This window comes from Phaenicophaeus curvirostris, chromosome 7 (genome assembly GCF_032191515.1).
Source record: "Phaenicophaeus curvirostris isolate KB17595 chromosome 7, BPBGC_Pcur_1.0, whole genome shotgun sequence".
NCBI lineage: Eukaryota > Metazoa > Chordata > Aves > Cuculiformes > Cuculidae > Phaenicophaeus > Phaenicophaeus curvirostris.
The window spans coordinates 25,100,837-25,118,814 of record NC_091398.1 but is presented as its reverse complement, the minus strand read 5'-3'; the positions used below and the strand labels follow the sequence as shown (position 1 = coordinate 25,118,814).

At 58.2% G+C, this 17,978-nt stretch overlaps 2 protein-coding genes across 3 annotated transcripts; one reads left to right on the top strand and one right to left on the bottom strand.

Annotated features, from left to right (window-relative positions):
• Window positions 1-84: 84 nt before the first annotated feature.
• ATG9A (autophagy related 9A) lies at window positions 85-10,610 on the bottom strand. Of its 2 annotated transcripts, XM_069861275.1 has the most exons (14): window positions 10,454-10,610; window positions 9,802-9,844; window positions 8,406-8,471; window positions 7,996-8,157; window positions 7,752-7,893; window positions 6,124-6,872; window positions 5,616-5,769; window positions 5,214-5,393; window positions 4,116-4,361; window positions 3,614-3,834; window positions 3,084-3,201; window positions 2,689-2,911; window positions 2,403-2,545; window positions 85-2,318 (listed from the first exon to the last, which is right to left on the bottom strand). In XM_069861275.1, the coding sequence occupies exons 1-14, from the start codon at window positions 10,554-10,556 to the stop codon at window positions 2,313-2,315; spliced, it is 2,556 nt and encodes an 851-aa protein (XP_069717376.1). In that variant the 5' UTR covers window positions 10,557-10,610; the 3' UTR covers window positions 85-2,312. The 2 variants fall into 2 exon arrangements, with proteins under 2 accessions (XP_069717376.1, XP_069717378.1); XM_069861277.1 differs by lacking the exon at window positions 9,802-9,844 and having other exon boundaries at window positions 8,406-8,505; window positions 10,454-10,576.
• A 260-nt stretch (window positions 10,611-10,870) lies between these two features.
• Window positions 10,871-17,966, top strand: ANKZF1 (ankyrin repeat and zinc finger peptidyl tRNA hydrolase 1). Its single transcript, XM_069861280.1, has 16 exons — window positions 10,871-10,887; window positions 11,426-11,557; window positions 11,867-11,976; window positions 12,379-12,481; window positions 12,881-13,065; window positions 13,344-13,459; window positions 13,737-13,890; window positions 14,104-14,326; window positions 14,502-14,603; window positions 14,829-14,984; window positions 15,085-15,201; window positions 15,631-15,904; window positions 16,378-16,489; window positions 16,602-16,769; window positions 16,884-16,954; window positions 17,352-17,966. The coding sequence occupies exons 2-16, from the start codon at window positions 11,431-11,433 to the stop codon at window positions 17,470-17,472; spliced, it is 2,139 nt and encodes a 712-aa protein (XP_069717381.1). The 5' UTR covers window positions 10,871-10,887; window positions 11,426-11,430; the 3' UTR covers window positions 17,473-17,966.
• Window positions 17,967-17,978: the final 12 nt, after the last annotated feature.

Sequence of the window (17,978 nt, the reverse complement as noted above, 5' to 3'; positions counted from 1 at the left end):
CGCAGAGGTCAGGCGGGACGGGGCTGCGCTCCCGGGATAAATATAGACACCCCGGCGGCTGAAGGAGACGCGGAGGCGGGCAGGGAAGACGCACCCCGTCTTTATTCGGTGGCGATTGCAGCTGTACAGCCGGGGCACGGGGCGCGACGCCGCGCTGCCCGGTCCCCCCCGCGCCCGCACGCTCCGGGAGAGGAGGAATCGCGGCTCGCCATGCACAGGGGACACTGACACACAAGCACAACATGCTGCGAGGGCTCCGGAGGGCTCCTGCCCCGTCGATCCCTCCTGCCGGCCCAGGATTCTCCCTCCAGCCCAAGGGTGCTGCCAGCTTGGAGCTGGGACACTCGGACACAGCGTCCCGGAGCTCTGGGGGAAGCTCACCTCCACGCAGGGCGGTATCCCAGGTGCCAGGGAAGCTACCAGAAAGCTTAAGTGCCTGGGAAATGAGCTTTCTGTTTCCCTTCGCCATGCTCCGACAGCCCCAAAAGCTGGAGGTGCCGCAGCTGCTCCTCTGCTACCCAGGCAGCACCAAGGTCTGCAACCCAGCTCAGTCCTGACTCCATCTCCAGCTCTGATGGTCTCTTGCAGACCCCAGAGCGGTCACGGCTCCAGAGCATCCCATCCCAACGCAGCACGGAGCCCACCAGCCCTGAAGAGCCTGGCCCTGCATGAGCAACCCCAGCACTGCTCTTACCTGGCTGGCTGGGTGCGTGCAGCCCTGCAGCGCAGGGAGCAGCCGCTCCGCTGCACGCACCCAGCCCAGGATCCAAGGGCAGAGGGCAACAACCCTGGCACGGGAAGAGGGAGGCCCTGGATTCCAGGGATGGCGAGGAGGGCCTGCGGTGCTCACCGAGGGCAAGGCAAAAGCAAGCAGCCCCTGCCAGAGGCAGCAGGAGAGGAAAGCAAAGCCTGGCAGGGGTTCGCTGGGATGCAGATCTGCACAAGCTGCTACTGCGAGAGAGAGGAAGTTGGAACAATGGTGGGAAGCTCTTGTCTGAGGCCAGGCTGCACAGCCAGGATCCTGATCTACCACCACCCTAGAGCAGGGCTAGGGTTTGCCTCTCCCTTCCGGGATTGAGGCATCCCTCCTTGCCCTGTCCCAGGCATGAGCCAGCTGCTTGGTACATGATCTCCACAGCAGCCAAAGCCATGGTGCAAGCAAAAGAAGTTTCAAGAGAGAAGGAGGAGCTGGAACCCCCCAGGTGAGACACACCAAAGCCACTGTTTGGGAAAGAGGAAAACCCCAATGCCACAGGAACAGCTACATCAGGAGGCCAGAGCCGATGCACCACAGCCTGGGCCTGAGGTAAAGGCCTTTATCGTGCCTGGGGGAAGAGAACCAATACACAGAGCACAAGACCTTCAGGGTGGGCTCCAAGGGGGCTGCGAACACTCCTGGAGATGCCAGGCTGCCCCAACCCCTGGGCTCTCCTTGGCACTGCAGGAGGGCCTGCTAGCACCCTGTATTCCATGGGTGCCATACTGGGGAAGAATGCTGCCCTAGCATGGCACAGATGCTGCCACCTAGGAGGGATTTCAGGGACCCCACAGACCCTTCCTTGCGTGACAGGAATAGGGCAGCTGTCATGGGAGTTAAGGAAGAGCTACAGCATCCCCAGGACAGAGCTGTTCCCATCAGCTCCAGATCCCACCCTTACCCGCACCACCAGCAGCCGGGGACCATCCCTCTGCAGGGTGCTGGGGCAGAGGGGTGAGAAACTGCTCCACTGCTGTCCTGCTCTGGGCTGAAGGGCACAACACTGGTCCTCTCCAGGAGGGTGAACGTGGTCCTGGGCACGTATCCAGGGCTGCAGGCAGGGCAGGTGTGGTGCTACAGGCTGAGCTAAACCCCTCTCCACAGCTCCTGCCTTCATCTTGGAGGCGGGTCCCAGCTGCAGGCAGACACGTGGAGCTGGTGCCATCTCACATCCCTTCCAACAGCGGCTGCTGCTGCCACCTCGAAGCCAGTCCGCAGCTCCTTGCTGCTTGTCTTCTCACGTCAGCCTTGGCAGGCTCTGCAGCATCCTCCGACACGGACGACACAGATGTGAACACGGACACAAGTATGTACTCACACACGCATTCACCCCACAAGAGTCAGAGTGGCGTTGACTTGACACACAGCTGGACACAAAGTGCCACCACAAAGCCACCGGCCTGGCAGTTTTGTCTCTTCGGCAATTGATGGCAGCAAAATGGAGCCCAGAACTATCCTGTCCACTCAGGACGGGAGAAGAATCAGGCTGATGCCACATCCTGCTGCCCAGGTGGCTCCCAGTCTGCAACCCCCACGAGATCCCCCGTCCACAAGGCTATACCTGCAAGACAGAGAGGGGATGTGGCACCTACCAGGACCATCCTAAGTATGTGTTTTCCCTCTCAACCACAGCCTTCACCTGTACCTTGTGGATCTGTGGTGGAAGCTCATCCTCTGAGCTCTCCTCTGGCACGGGCTCTGGGTGTCGCGCTGACTGCCCGTCCTCTGCCCAGCCTCCCAGAGGGAGGCGGGAGAAGTGTGATGGGGCTCTGTGTACTGTGCCCGGGTCTGCAGGAGAGGCAAAGAGGAAGATTAGCTACCTGGGGGACTGTCAGATCTTCAGGAGCAGGTAAGCTGCTTGTGCCAGTCCATATAAGGCATTGGACACAGGTTCTGACCCGGAGTTCAGACCTCTGCCCTGTCTCCCGTACCTGTGATGCCACCATATCGCCGCTGGAAGCCAGTCTGCAGTGTGGCCGTCTCCTCGGCAGGCTGCCGTGGTGAGGAGAAGGGGTAGCTGGCAGAGCGAGGGATGGGGACAGAGGCACCCCGCTGACCATCCAGCTCCTCATGGGTGCTCTCCCCGCTCTCATCGCTCTCTCGACGGTGCCAAGCATGTCGTTCGGGCTCCAGCTGGGATTGCTGCTTGTGCAACTGCAGGCCAAAACACAAGTGAGTCAGCTGCGTGGGAGAGCCCAGGTGCCTGAACACACCCTCTCCACAGCACTGTACACACACTGGTCTTGGCTCCCACCCACAAGTGTATCCCAGTCCTGCCTGCGCCGGCCCCACGCCCTGCTGGCTGGCCCAGCTCCAGGCTACTCACCTCATGCATGTAGAGTGCATGGAGACTCATCTCGGTGGAGGCGTACTCCGACAGGATCAGGCTCTGCAGCTGACCCTCCCAGGCGCTGCTCCCCGAGCTCACAGTCCTTGCGTCGGCACTGCCATGGGACATGCAAGTGGTGTTGGCTGCTCGGGCTCCTCCCACACTGCCCAGCCCCTTTCTGCTCTAATGCCAGGCTTCCTGAGATCCGCTTCTGGGCAGGGTAGGAACAGGCCCTCTGCACCATCTCCCAGACGCATGCCATGACCCACCCTGCTATGGCACCACTGCTTCCCTCACAGGGGTTTCTCACCACAGTGGTGCCTACAGGAAAACACCAGAACCCCAACCCTGTCCCTTTGGAGCCAGCCTAAGCACCTGAGCCTAACTCTGCTTATGAACATTTCCCTTGCTGTCCCAGGCTGCAGAGACAAGTGCCATCATGCACCTAGGATAACAGGACGGCAACTGGAAGAAACTTTAAGAAATCTGCAAGGTGTCCAGCCACCTCTCTCCAGCCTGCAGCTTACCCAGAGGCAGTCATGGCACCAGTGCCCCGAGGCTGGGCTCCCTCTCCATCCCTTCCTGCAGTCTGGAAGCCACTGGGAGGCTGCTGGGCAGACTGTAGTGGGGAGAAGGAACGCAGGGCCGAGGCCACTTCAGAGAGATGGCGGGAGGCCTGTCCATCCCGGCTCATGTGGAAGCCCAGTGCTGAGGAGCCTGCTATCACATTAGCAATCAGGCTGTGAGGCTGCAGGGTTGAAAGGGAGAGAATCATTGTCCTGTGCAGACTTGGAGGGCTGATTCCCACCAGCAACACAGAACTGAGGCACCCCAGCTCCCTCAGCCCCTCTCCCACCTCACAGGGTCCAAGGGCAGCCTGCTGCCTTCTCCAGATACCCAGCAACCGTCCCAGCTAGTGCTGATTTATCACATTTGCATCCCCAGAATTGCCCAGAGGACCTGATTAACAGCTTGCCAGCACCCAGCAAGCACCCCAGGAACACCCCACATCCCCCCAAGCCTGGGCACCTCCGATTCCGACTGCAGAGACTGGATGGAGCTGAAGAGCGCGTTTTCAGGGAGCACAGCCTGCTGAGCCAGCGCCATGCTGCTGTCCCGGTGCACCCGCTCCTTCAGGAAGCCGATGAAGGCCGTGCTCTCGCGAGGCGGCTGCCACTTGGGGTTGGTGATGGCAAAGTGCATGAGGGACAGCTCTGTCTTGCCATCCTCAGCCTGCTGGTAAATGGAGGCCTCTGTCTTTCCTGCTGACATCCACTGTGGAGCACAGACAGAGAATGAGTGACAGGATCTGCCCCTAGCCAGACCCCAGAATCCTGCTGTCAGTCTGGGCGAAGCATGAGACACTGGGCCACAGTTCCACGCAGAGCAGGCACGACACCACAAGTCCCGCACTAGTTCAGCCCTCAGAACCCAGGGCAGAAGCAGCAAGCACAGCATCTTCTGCCTCCCACCCAGAACATGGCTCATTGCAAGGGAACTGGAGAGATAGGGACCAGTCACAAAACACAGAAAGCCTTGTCCTGCACTCTCCCACTCACAGCAGGAGAGCCTACAGCCAACAAATGACTGTTCCTAAGAGCTTCCTGCCACAGTGAATCCAACTCCTCTCTAGTTCATGGCCCTGTCACTAGGGAGTCTTTCCTAACAAGTAACCTCAATTCCCAGGCACAGGAAATAGATGGATCTCTTTTCCCTCTGCACCAGATTTTACATAATGGAAAACGCTTCCCATCTTCCCGAGGCTGCCTCTCTCCTGAGCACATGCAGCCCAGTTTCTCTAAATCAGTTCTCAGCAGCCGCACTTTCTAAGTGTACAAACATCCCCATTCCTCTCTCCTGAGGATACAGGTCTCTTGGTTATGAAGACAGGTGAGGACACCAAGTAAAGAAACGACAAAGTCTGGTTCACAAAATATCAGGTTAATGATCACAGCTAGGCCACAAAAGCCTTCTGGGGCTGGTAACCTGTGCTGGCAGCCACAGACACCCAGCAGAGAGGCAGGCAGCTGGGCTGTGGGCTGCCAGGAGTGGGGAATTACGGCCTCTCCAGTGTCTAAAGGACCAGGCATGGCAGTGGAGAGCCGTGTGGGCACCCAGGGGACTTACCGCTGGGTGGCCATGCTGGCGCACGTCCATCTGGGCAAAGGAGCAGGTGTCACCCACGCCCACCACCTCCACGGTGAAATTGCGGAAGAAGTCAACGATGTCTAAGGACTTGGGGCGCAGGCAGACAATGAGGATCAAGGGGGTAATAATAGGACTCAGGAGTTCCTCCAGGATGAAGACCTGAGTACAGAGATGGTGGACTCAGTGCAAACTTGAGTATGACAAAAAAAACACAATCCCCAAACCAGCCCCTAGGTCCAGCCCATCTTCCAGGACAGGGTGTCTCTGATAAAGCTGCCTTGTTCCTCTGATAGCCCAGGAGCTGCTCAGCAATCTGCAGCTTCTTCCTCCTGCTGGGATTGGGGTGAATCCCCATCTCAGCCCCATGCAAGCCAAGCTCACCGCTTTGTACTGGAAGAGCTGAGCAAACTCATCCCTGGTCTCGTAGCGGTGGGCGTTGCCCTGCCAGTGGTCAGGCATGTAGTGGATGTGCGCCAAGATGACTCGCAGCAGCTGCTCTGGGCAAAACACCAGGTGCTGGTCAGGGATGAAGGACCTGAATGACAGGACAGGGAAACATCACAGCATTACACCTCATTTCCTGGGAGATCTCCTCCCGGGAGGGTGGGGTGACCAGCCCATATCACTGCTCCACCTGGAGCCTTTATGCCCCAACCAAACCTTCCCGCCAGCCCAGTCCTGCAGTGTTGCTGCACAGCTCCAGCAACAACCCTCCCATCGCACACTCAAGGTCCCCACTGCCCCCTTCTCCTGCCTGCCACTGGCTCTCCCCAGCCATGTCCCTCACTCAGATTCACACCCGCTTGCAACCAAAGATGCGCGTTTGCACAGACAGCGATCAGCCCCACAGTGCTGCCAGGAGCACAGGGGCAGCAGGGACCCACCTCACCTGCACACCGTGACGCCCACCCCGAGCAGGGTGACTGTGGTCAGGACATGCTCAACTGCCAACACGTCCTCGTCATAGATGGTGAGAGCGATGAGGACAGCCAGGATGGAGCCAGCAAAGAAGGCCACGTTCTTGGCCACGATGGTGAGGAGTGGGGAGATAAAGCAGTTCATGTACTTGGAAGCTGGCTTGTACCCCTTGCTGAGGCGTGACTGCAGTTCGTGATCCAGCTCGTTGAAGTGACGGAGGTAACAGCGGCCGTAGAGAGACCAGCAGCGGGCACCCAGGCTCCCCGGCTCCCGCTTCAGGATCTCCGTATAGCTGAAGAAGGCGTAGAGGATCTGCCAGATGAGGATGAGGGGGCAGAGGAGGAAGTTGGCAATGCCAATCCAGAGAATGCGAGTGCTGAGCTTCTCAGCCAGCTCCAGGCGGTTCCCGGCCCGCTTGTACTCAGCCTTCAGGCTCCACTCGTTCTCAAAGAGGGAGCCAGGCCCCCAGAAGAAGATAAGCTCAAAGTTGTACTTGAGCCCACGCGTGTAGAAGACCGTGTCTCCCAGCAGGGGCAGGCGGAAGCGGATGGGTAGCAGCGACTTGTTCACCATGGCCACCATGTAGTTCTTGAAGCGGAGGATGCGGTGGTAGATGTCCAGCTCTGTCAGCTCCTTCTTATGGATGCAGATCTGGTGCTCCTTCTGGATCTGCACAATGCGGGCCTGTACCTCCTGCCAGGTGAAGTATGGCAGGGTGGACTGGAAGGAGACAAGCAGCAAGGTTAGGGGCAGGACGTGTCCAGGGAGGGAGGCTGGACCAAGCCCACTCAAACAGCAGGACCCAGCACACGCCTCAGGGGCTGACAAGGCCTCTCCCTGCACTGCGCTTCAGCCTGCAGCGAGCAAAACCCACACCTTCCCCTGGAGCCCTTTACCCTTAGATTTGTACAGATGACTGTTTCCCAGCCACTCACATGCCAGCTGCCTTGGAGGCATGGATACAGCTCCATGCTCCCATGGGTCCTTCCCAGAGCTGCTACTTGGGAGTCAGCAGGAAGACAGGAACAGCGAAAGGGACTTAAGGAGTGCCCCAGAGGAAGCCTGTAGAAAAGCTAGGGACAAATCAAGCCTCCTGGCTCGCCCCACCTTTCTCAAGGCACTCAAAGGATGTTCACACACCTTTTAGTGTTGTTCATCAGAACAAGGACTCTGGACTAGGATACACATACAAGCCTCAGACCCCATCTCTGACACACTGATCTCCAGGCCTTCACCAACTAGCAGCTCCATGCCTCAGTTTCCCCCCACGCCAAGTAAACAAGGAAGATGACGTCTGCAACCCTGGGAGGTACAAAGGTACCCTCACTTATGCCTTCTCTGTTGAAAGGCATCACAGAAAAGGCCATGACAGAAGAATAAACATATTGGGTAGCAGAGGCGTGTGCCAGCAGGCAGTGAGGCAGGCTGGGCAGAGAGAGTTTAATATGGAATAACTTGGCTGCTGGAGAGACTGAAAGGAGACACATCCTTATGGAGCAGAGGGAAGAGCGGTACAGGTCTCTCAGAGAAGCTGGCTCCAGAGAGGAGTGAAGGCATCCCTCAGCAGTCCTGCATACAGCCCTTGGCCCAGCTACTCACCATGGGGATTTTGAGGGCATTGATGTAGAAGGAGTGAATCTCCCAGTAGCAGCAAATGTTGTAGATAAACTTCACAAGTCGGTGGATCCAGAAAACCCCAGCTATCACCAGGATGCAGATGAGGAAGCTGTTTGCCTGGATTCTGCAAGCAAGAAGAGGCAATTAGTAGGAGACAGGCCCAGGCAGGTGACCCGAGTTCCAGGAAAGCAAGAACAGTGGCTGACATGCCCCCCATTGCCCCTACCTTGCACTGCAAACATTTGGAAGCAGGAAGGCATCTGGCAGAGTCACCTTAATGGGCTCGCTGGGATGCTGGCTGTGATTTACTGCTTTGTTGGCAAAAAGGATATCGTAATCAACGCAGCTGATAAGAAACGTAGTGAATGCCACAACAAAGATGAACTGCCTGTGGAAAAAGGGAGCAGGCATGAGGGAATTTCCTTTCTGGCCCTCAACACATGAAGCAGGCAGGGTCATGGTGGCAGGAAAGCTCAAGGGCAACAGTTTCTCAAAGTGGAATGCAGGTTTGGGACACAGAAAACCCTAACGAAGCGGGGACAGGACGCTGTAAAGGGAATCCTCCCACCCACCCAGTTGCAGAGGCTCAGCACATTCTTGTGGCTGTTACCAAACAGAGAAGGAACCTGGACTTACATGAGCTCAAAGATCTCTCCAATGAGCATGCAGGTGAAGCCATTCTTCTGATGTAGGTTATAGATGTAAAAGCTACAGTCAAGGAGAACAGTTTAGAGCTCTGGTAAATGATGAAGAGACTTCTGTCCCATTGGCACCTGCAGCCCACCAGCCAAGTTTCTGTCCATCCACCACCAAGAGAAACCCTTTCCTACCCCCATTCATCAGCAAGCTGGAAACACACTCAGCCCAGGTAAAGCACAGCTGGGATAATAAGACTTGGCTCATCCAAGCTCCTTTCTTCCCCTCCTCCAAAAGCCAGAGGAGGGGGTCTGTTCTAGCACAGAGCAGAAACTCAGCCTCCCCTCACACTGCACCACAGGGGACAGGACAACACAGAGACAGGCAAAAATGCACCTAATACCCCTACCACAAGTGATCAGTACCTCCTACTCCTAACCCCTGGCAATCTAGTTACCACAACTAATGCCACTTTATAAGGTAAGCAGCCATTCTCTGTGACCAAGTGGGTCACACATTGGTTGCTTTTCCCTCATTACCAGCTCCAGAAGGTCCTATGAGCTGTGTAGAGAAATGAAAACAGATTTCTCTTTCCCCTCCCCACCAGCCTCAAGATTCCTGGGTACCAGGCCCATTACTGCCTTCCTTGCTGGCCTTGAAGATCCCAGGCACCAGGCCAAGCTGGTGGTGGCAATGACCCTGCTACACAAAAGGGAAGCCTAACTGCACAGAGAGCACTGTCCACAAAATCAAGGAGGTACAAGTCCTAAGTGGGAACTTGGACCACAACTGCTGCTGGGCAGCAAGATCGAGGAACACCCAGGAGCCAGAGACACCCCCACCATCATCCGCTTCCTCTGAGGATGGAGCAAACGACTCATATTCTTCTATACTATTTTTGAGTCTAGATTATGACTGTTAGACTGACACAGCAAGCCACCTGTTAAGATCAGACCTGATCTACAGAGAGTGTAGGTAACTGGAAACCATAAGCTGAGTAATGCTATCACATTTTGTGCTATGCTACCTATAAAACTGTACTACACTGATACTGTAAACCCAAATTCTGAGGTATTCTGTTTATAAACTCCACCCTATGCTAATCATAAAATCCACAAGAAAACGAAGCTTTACTCTTAGCTGAAACTTAGTGCCACGATCACCCAGCCAAGGATCCTGAAAAGAACCTGACCCCTCAGTGTTGGGTTACGGCACCCCATGAGCATTGGGGTTCTGCCTCCCTGCCGTGCCCCAAGCCCTTCTGGAGCCGTGTGGCATCCTGTGGGCAAGGGGCAGATGCTGCCTGAGCTCCCAATTCCACCACTCCCAGCATCTCCACAAAAACTGCGAGCACGGGAGGTAGTGGGGCACATCCCTCCCTCTGCAAAAGGATATGCGAGAGAAGAACAGGTCCAGGTTCTCAATGTGATGCCACGGAGCTGAGGGAAGGAGAAGGCCAGGGTGAGGGGTACCCCCAGCTTTCCCATGTGTGGGGCGCCTCCTTGGCCCTACAGCACCCACTCCCAGTGCCAGCCTCCCCCCTTGATTTAAGTAGTTACTATTACAAATAGTGGAATACTTAGATTTAAGCTGAAATGCAGTTAAGTGCAGAACAAATGCATCATTTTCTGTAATCCCCGCTGTCTCAAACGCAAAGTCAGGCAGAGCTGGAGCCAGCTCCAGATTAGCAGAGATCTGACTGTTGCAAAGTTCACGATAACATTAAAATTAGACTTTGGAAAATGACAGAACACGTGTAAGATTTCTGGGAAAACAGGTGGGAGACCCGTTCCTTCCGCAGCCCTTGTCTCGCTGCACGGGGTCTATGCACCGCTCCCTCGCCTTGCCCAGGCCGGATAAAGGAGCCTCGCTTGCTAAAACTCCAAAACGAGCCTTGGAGAGTCGATTTTCCGGCATTTTCGGTGTCACCCTCGCTCGGAGCGGGCTCCTCCCGCCCCTCGCCTCCCTGTCCCGGCCCGGGCACCCCCTGTTCCCGCCTCCCCTCGCTCCCCGCCGCCCGCCCTCCGGCTCCCGGCGTCGCCGCTCACACTTGGCGCCCTCGGGGACGTGCACGAGGAGGTCTCCGCCGCCGGGGGGGGACTCGGTGGAGGAGCTCTCCAGGCGCTGGTACTGCGTCTCGAAGTGGGCCATGGCGGGGCCCCCGCCGGCCCGGCCCGGCCCCGCCCCGCGGCACCCGGACTGGCGCCCGCCGCGGCCAATGGGAATGGGGGCGGGGCATCCTGCAGCCAATGGGAAAGCGGGGCGGGAAGCGACCAATGGGAGCGCGGGGCGAGGCGGCTCTCAGCCAATAGAAGTGCGAGGCCGCTTCCGACCAATAGGAGAGTGGGGCGGGGCGGCGCGAGACCAATGGGAGCGGGAAGTCGGGTAGGGCCCTGTGGGCGGGGCGGATGTGACGTCAGGCAGCTGAGTGGGACTTCCGGGCCGGGGCGGCTGCGTGGGAGTGACGGGGCCGGCGCTCTCGGTACCGGCGGTGGGAGGGGGACCGTGGGGGCGGCGGCTGCGGGAGAGCCCCGCTGCAGGAGGGGGACGGTGCTACCCTCGTAGTGACCGTGGGCCTCCCCCCCGGACTCCGTAGTGACCGTGGGCCTCCCCCTCGGACTCCGTAGTGACCGTGGGCCTCCCGCCCCCCCCCCCGTAGTGACCGTGGGCCTCCCGCCCCCCACCCCCGTAGTGACCGTGGGCCTCCCCCGACCCCCACCCCGTAGTGACCGTGGGCCTCCCCCGACCCCCACCCCGTAGTGACCGTGGGCCTCCCCCGACCCCCACCCCGTAGTGACCGTGGGCCTCCCCACCCCCCACGTAGTGACTGTGGGCTTCCCCACCGTCCCCCACCCTCGTAGTGACCGTGGGTCCCCCGTGAGGTGGGGATCCCACGGGGACCAGGACAGGCGGGCATGGGGACCTCTAGGAGGGACAGAGGCTCACCCAGTTCTCCTGCAGGTCGTTCTTCTCACCCCTGGGGCAGCCCACTGATCAGTCACTGTCCCCTCTGGGAGCAGGAGCCATGCTGGCCCCAGAGAGCAAGTCAGTTTTCGAGGCTGCCCAGGACCCCGTTCTCTTGCGTGGGCTGACCCTCATCGCAGGAGCTGCTGCAGAGACGTGGGCTGCCGAGCCAGGAGTGGTGAGCCACGGTGCGTGGGGCAGCATAGGGGAGTATTTCGCCAAGCTCATGGCTGACAGCTCCATGCCACGTTTGTTTGTGGAGCTCTGTCTTCTGAGGTTTATTCTGGAGTTCTGTCATCAGCACAGCTTGCATTGCCCGTGTGGAGCTTAGCCTGGTGGGTGGGTAAATGGGCTTTCTTTGGTGTCACCCCCAGGTCCCCAGAGCTTCTTCTACAGCCATAGGGCTTCTGGAGTGTCTGAGAAGAGACTCAGGAAGCTTTGTCTTTATAGTGCAGCCTGGGGAGCTGCATGTGCACAGCCCTTCTTTCTTCTTCCAGAGAAACCTGCAGCCAGGAGCAGTGAGGAGAAGGTCCACGGGGTCCCTGAGGTGTCGGAGCGGATGTGCTGCTCGACTTGTGGGCAGGAGTTCAGCAGCCGGGAAGAGCAGGTGAAGGGGGCTGAGTGGCCAGCATGGGAGTGGGGCTGGCACAGCTGTTAGACTCCTGCTGTGGAGGCTCAGTTGCAGTGTGGTGCAACCTAGTGTTGGCTGCTTCCTAGAGCTCTGCTGTCCATGTCTTGTTGGAATCTGGCAGTCAGGCTTCATGTTTGTTGCATAAAATATCATTTACTGGAGATAAATGATACATACTGCATAGGCTTGCGTCTGGTTAGGTTAACTGTTATATGGCTAACTCCTTAATGCACCATGATGTTCCAGTCAGGGTCACTGCAGGGTCCCAGCATCACTTTAGCCCTCTGAGTCTGTCACCTCCAGCCCTTTCAGGGGTGGTGGTGGGGCTGTTCCATGGACCACCAAGACCCGACTGGCTCACACCGCTTTCCTCCACAGACTGAGCACTACCGTCTCGACTGGCACCGCTTCAACCTGAAGCAGCGACTCCTGGGGCGCCGGTCACTGCCAGCAGAAGTGTTTGAGGAGAAGACCCGTGCAGGTGAGGAACGGGGCTGCCCCCAGTGGGACCCAGAGGCTGTCAGCGGCCTCGCTAAGGCTGTTCTGTACAGGGATGAAGTCCCTAGCTTCCCTCTGCCGGCTCAGGGTCCCTTTGTTCTGCCCCTGTGAATTCTTTTGAGGGTCCAGCACTGCTTCTGAGCCATGCTGACTTCCTGTGGACAAGAGGGCTGTTCAACTTGAGCCCCTGCCTAGGCATACTCTGGGATCCTGAGCCCCACACCACTGTCTCCCCAGCCCACAGCCCCCCTGTGACATGTAGGCAGTTGGACAGGACATTTCTGCGGTCGTGGGCTAGCACTTAGGGTCACTTGAAAAGTTTTGGGGAGGCTGCTGGTTAATCTCTGCCCTACTCCAAGGCTTAATTTTCTTTCCCTTGCAGGTGATGTTTCCAGCATTTCAGGGTCCGATTCTGAGAGCTCTGATTCAAGCAGCGAGTCAGAGTTACTGCCCTCTGCCAGCGATGGTGCTGGGAATCCCCAGACCCGCTGCTCCCACAAGATCCTGCTCCGCAATGCAAAAGGCCAGCTCATCTCTGCCTACCGCTGCGTGCTGGGCATCAGGAAGGCAAGTCACAGCTTGACTTACTGGGAGAGGGACCCCAGAGAACATGGATGGCACTGAGATGTGGACATCTGCCTGACAGTCCCCAGTGTCCTCTGATGGGAAGGGTGGTCTCTGGTGCCAGGTCAGAGCCTGAGGCTTGCTGCTGGCCTGCGTTTTGGCTCTGGGGTGTTCCCAGAAACCTGCTTCTAGTCCTAACAGAGGGGCTGCTCTCTGTCTTGAGGTACAGCAAGAGGTAACGAGGTCATCCCATGGGTGCTATCAGGGTGTCTGTATATCAGGGTGGTGTTGAGGAACCAGAGGAGCTGATGGCGTCACTGCAGAGCCTTGGTGCGAGCACGTGCTGGGTTGTGCTGATGATGGGTGGCGGGCACTTCGCAGGAGCTGTGTTCCAGGGGTGAGTACCACAGGGCAGAGCTGGGGTTGCCTCTCAGTATACGGTCAAGCTGGTGTAGGTGTTAGATAGCCATCCCCTCCCTACTCCTCCATCCCAGTGCTTCTCATACACTGGGCACCTGCAGCTCTGCGAGTCTTCATTTGAGAGCTGGCTAAGCCTAGCTGCCCTACAAGAGAAGCCCCAGGGGTGAGCCACATCCCTCCAGGTTTCCAGGAGCATCAGCTCACCTCTTCTCGATGCACGGGGCCCTGTTGCTCATGCATGCCCCTCTCCACAGCCCCCAGATACAGGTGCACAAGACCTTCCACCGCTACACGGTGCGAGCCCGTCGGGGCACGGCCCAGGGCCTACGGGATGCCCAGACCCCAGGGTCAGCACCCAGATCAGCCGGAGCCTCCTTGCGGCGTTACAATGAGGCTGCGCTGCTCAAGGTGAGGTTACACCACAGCACTGGGCTCTTGGCAGGGAGACATGGTCATGTCTGGCTCCTGGAGGTGGTACCACACCACTGTGGATTGCGTGGGTAGTGTATGAGCTCTGGAAGGGGGTCAGGGCCCAGTTGAGGCTTCTCTGTCCCTGCTCCAGGGCTACCTGTACCTACGCAGTGTACTTGGGACCCCATAGTGCCTCACCTTCCTCACCAGGATATTCAGGACCTGCTGGCAGCCTGGGCCCAGCACCTGAATGAAGCTCAGCGCATCTTCATCCGGGCCCCTCGTCACAACCGTGCGCTGCTCTTCGGTGGCAGGAACCCACCTCTCACCCGGGGTGACCCTCGCGTCTACCACATCCCCCTCAGCACCCGCAGGGCCACCCTGCGAGAAGTGCTGCGAGTCCATGCCACGCTGGCCAGCCTGCAGGTGTATGGTGAGTTGGCCGAGCCCCGGTGCCTGGGGGTCAGAGCAGGGGGGTGACATGTTCTCTTGTGCATAAGGAGATCCCACCCTGTAGGGCTGAGGTGTTAACTCTCTGACCCTCAGTCCCCAGAGACATGGGGTGCTCCCTGTCCCCAGGCAATGACAGGAGCACCCTTACTGCCCAGGGAAGGATACGCCACTAGAGGACATCACTGGGTTCCCCCGGAAGGTGTGGCAGAAGAGGCAGCAGAAAGCAGAGGTGAACGTCCCACAGGAGGACCCAAGCGGTGAGTTTAGCCATGGAGGGAGATGCGACTGAGCAAGCAGGGGGGTCTGGTGTTACGGCATGGGACCAGATTTGCAGCGCTGTGACAGGGCCTGGCACCACAGTGGGGATCTGCAGAGTGTGGCCTCGTGCTGGGCAGGAGAAGGGCAGGGTGTGCTTGGCTGGGAGCCCCGAGCAACTTGTGCCCTACGGAAGGGCTCAGCCCCCGTCTTATCACCCCTGTCAGCTCCAGAGAAGGAGGAAGAGGAGGAGGAAGAAAGCCCTGCAGGGGAACTGGAGACAGTGGAAGTGACACTGGGGACCTTAGACCTCCGGGAATTCGAAGTGATGCCCAAGCGAAACCGCAAAAGGAGGAATAAAAGAGACAGGAAGGTGAAGAAAGGTGAGGGAAAAGAATTGGCTGGGGACAGAGTAGGAGGGCATTGGGGAAGGGACTGTCATGGCTGGGGTGCCCTCTTCCTCACAGTGTGCTCTGTGTGCAGGGCCCTGTGCTAAAGAGCCGGAATGCTCTGATAGCCAGTCTGGGCAACCCAGCCTGGAGCTGGTGACGGAGCTGCAGGAGGAGCCTGGGGCTGAGCCCCTTCTCTGGGACAATGGTGGTAAGTGGGGTGGTTGGGACCTAGGCCAGATGGATGCCTGCCACATTTGCTGGTGACTTTGCAGCGGGGTGAAGGGCATATTGTCGCATGGGTGCTCAGAGCAGCTGGGTGTGGAATGGCTGTGATGTAACCACGTGGCTTCAAGTGAGCTCTGTGTTTGTAGCAGTAGCTCAGAACCCCAGGGGGCAGCAGCACCTGGCTAAGCTGATGAGGGGAGGGATTGAGTTAGTTCTCATCTCAGGAGAGGGCTCGGCTGCTGCCAGCAGTGCCATGGGACATGACAGAGTCCAAAGGTGCTGGAGATCTTTCAGTGCCCAAATCCAGCTGGCAGGACGATGCTTTAACTGCCCTATGTTTATTTCCTAGTCAGACCAGAGCACTGCTCTGCCCAGGGAGCCTTCAGACTCCCCTCCTGTTCTTTCCTCGTAGGAGACCCTCAGACCAAGCTCCGCAATACCCTGTTCACGGCCTGCAAAACTGGGGATGTGGGGACGCTACGACACCTCCTGGGTGTGCCAGAGAGTGGGAACCTGCTAGGGAACAGCGAGGATGGGGAGGACGCGCAGCCCCTGGATGTGGCCCGGTCCCTGCTCAACCAGCCTGTGGATGAGCATGGCTGCACCCTGCTTCACGTGGCAGCACGTGCGGGGAAGGCTGAGGCTGTGTTCCTGCTGCTGCAGGAGGGGGCGGACCCTGCCCTCAGGTATGGCTGCAGGATGCCCAGCGGCTGACAAGCACAGCCCCGCTATGGGAACCCAGGAACTCATTCCTGTCTCAGCCAATGGAGACGGGTGCCAGCCTTGTTCTGAGACAGCCGGCATTAGTCTTTCCCTGCTGGGTTGTCTGGGTTTGTTATGAGAGGCCTAAGAGCTGAACCACTGTGTTCTGTGCCTGCCTCGTCTGGCACAGCAGCAGGCGGGCACTGCCCCAGTGTGCTTGCAGGTTTATTGGTGGGTAGTTCAGAGGGTAGGGATGAGACCACCCTTCACAGGGGATCTGAGATGCAAGAAGGGGAGGATTTGGGGGATTCTGGTGTAGGGATAAGCATCTCTCCCATCTTGGGCTGTGTTACCCTGGTGTGCAGTACCTATTGCACATCTCGGAGCTGCTGGGCTTGCAGCCCAGTGAGACTGGAGTGTAAGATGGCAGGGTGAGCTTGTCTTTCTTGACTTGCAGAGATGAGCAGGACAGGACTCCCTACTGTGTCTCTGCTGACAAACCGACCCGTAATGCTTTTCGCAAGTTCATGGTGGACCATCCTGACAAGTACGACTACAGCCGTGCTAAGGTGAGTGTCTGCCCTCACCTGGGGGCCAGGGCACCCAAGAGCAAAGCTCCTCTCGGACACTTGTGCTGTTGCCCCTGGCTCAGCAAGAGATGCTGACTGCCCTCTGCCCCAGGTGCCAGGGCCTCTGACTCAGGAGATGGAAGCCAAGAAGCTGGAAAAGAAGCGGGCACAGAAAGCCCAGCGGAAGCAACGGGAACAGGCACAGCGGGAGGAACGGCAGCGCTGGGAGCAGGAGCAGGAAGAGAAGCAGCGGTTTGCAGCCCTGTCTGACAGGGAGAAGGTGAGGCCGCGTGTAGGGAATGTGATACAGCCTGGCTGGGGCAGTGCTGATGTGATGGACTCGGTACAGCAGCTCCCAGGGGCTGGGGGGCTGAGCTTTCTCTCTGCTCCCCAGAGGGCCCTGGCTGCAGAGCGGAGGCTGGCTGCGCAGCTGCAGGACACCAGCACAACTCTTGCCAACATCAGGTAACAGTCCAGGCAGCATGGCTCTGCACACAGACTCTCCCGTCTGAGCACAGCTGTTCCTACCCTTCTTGCTCCAGTTCTCATTTCAGTCTAAAGCTATTCCTGTCTACTCAATTCCCAGCAGTGCCTGTCTAAAATCTTTCTCTCTTACCCTGTACCCCTGAAATATTTTAGGAAGGACAACTTGGTTCCCTGCAGCCAGATCTATGGCAAGCCAATCCCCCCGCCACTCCTGACTCTGCATCCTCCATCCCACCTCTGTGCCACCCTACAGCCTTGTGCAGAGCCAGCCCTGCTGCTGTTTTGTGTCACAGCCCAAGCAGTGAATCCTCTCTGCTCCTCTAACCTTCTTGCAAGTGTCCCCTTTGCTCAGGTCCATCTCTGCTCTTTCCTGCAGCCGCTGCTGGCATTGTGGAGAGTCCCTGCTGGGCCGGATCCCTTTCCATTACCTCGACTTCTCCTTCTGCTCCACAGCCTGCCTGCAAACGCACCGCCGGGCCCGGGCCAGCCACACATAAGGCTGGGGGCTGCTGCCACTTGCCAAGGACTGGTGTGATAGAGACAGGGCTGAGCACTGGCTGTGCAGCAAGGGAGGGCCTGTGGAGCAGTGCTTGTTGGAGGGACCGAACTGGCCGTGTCATTCCTGGGCACAACTGTGGCAGGGCTTGGAGCAAGCACGTCCCTCTGGGTGGTGATTAGGCACATTACAACCAGGAAGTCCCTACACAGCAGTATGAGGGGCTAGGACTGCTCTGTGTCCCAGCTCCAGGTTGAGGGTGTCACTGCTGGGTTTTCTCATGGCTACAGGGTAGGTTGCTGCCGGTGGCAGTGGGACAGATTGCGCCATATCCATACCCTGCAGCCATAAGCAACCTGCAGCTATGTCTGTGGGCACCCTCAGGGCTGTGCTTTGCCCTCCTCTCCTGGGTACTATCCCGTATCTCAGCTGTATCATGTTAGCAACTACCTCCTCTGCCTGCATTGTCAATAAAGAGGTGCCTTGGCCCCCTAGGTGTGGGGCCAT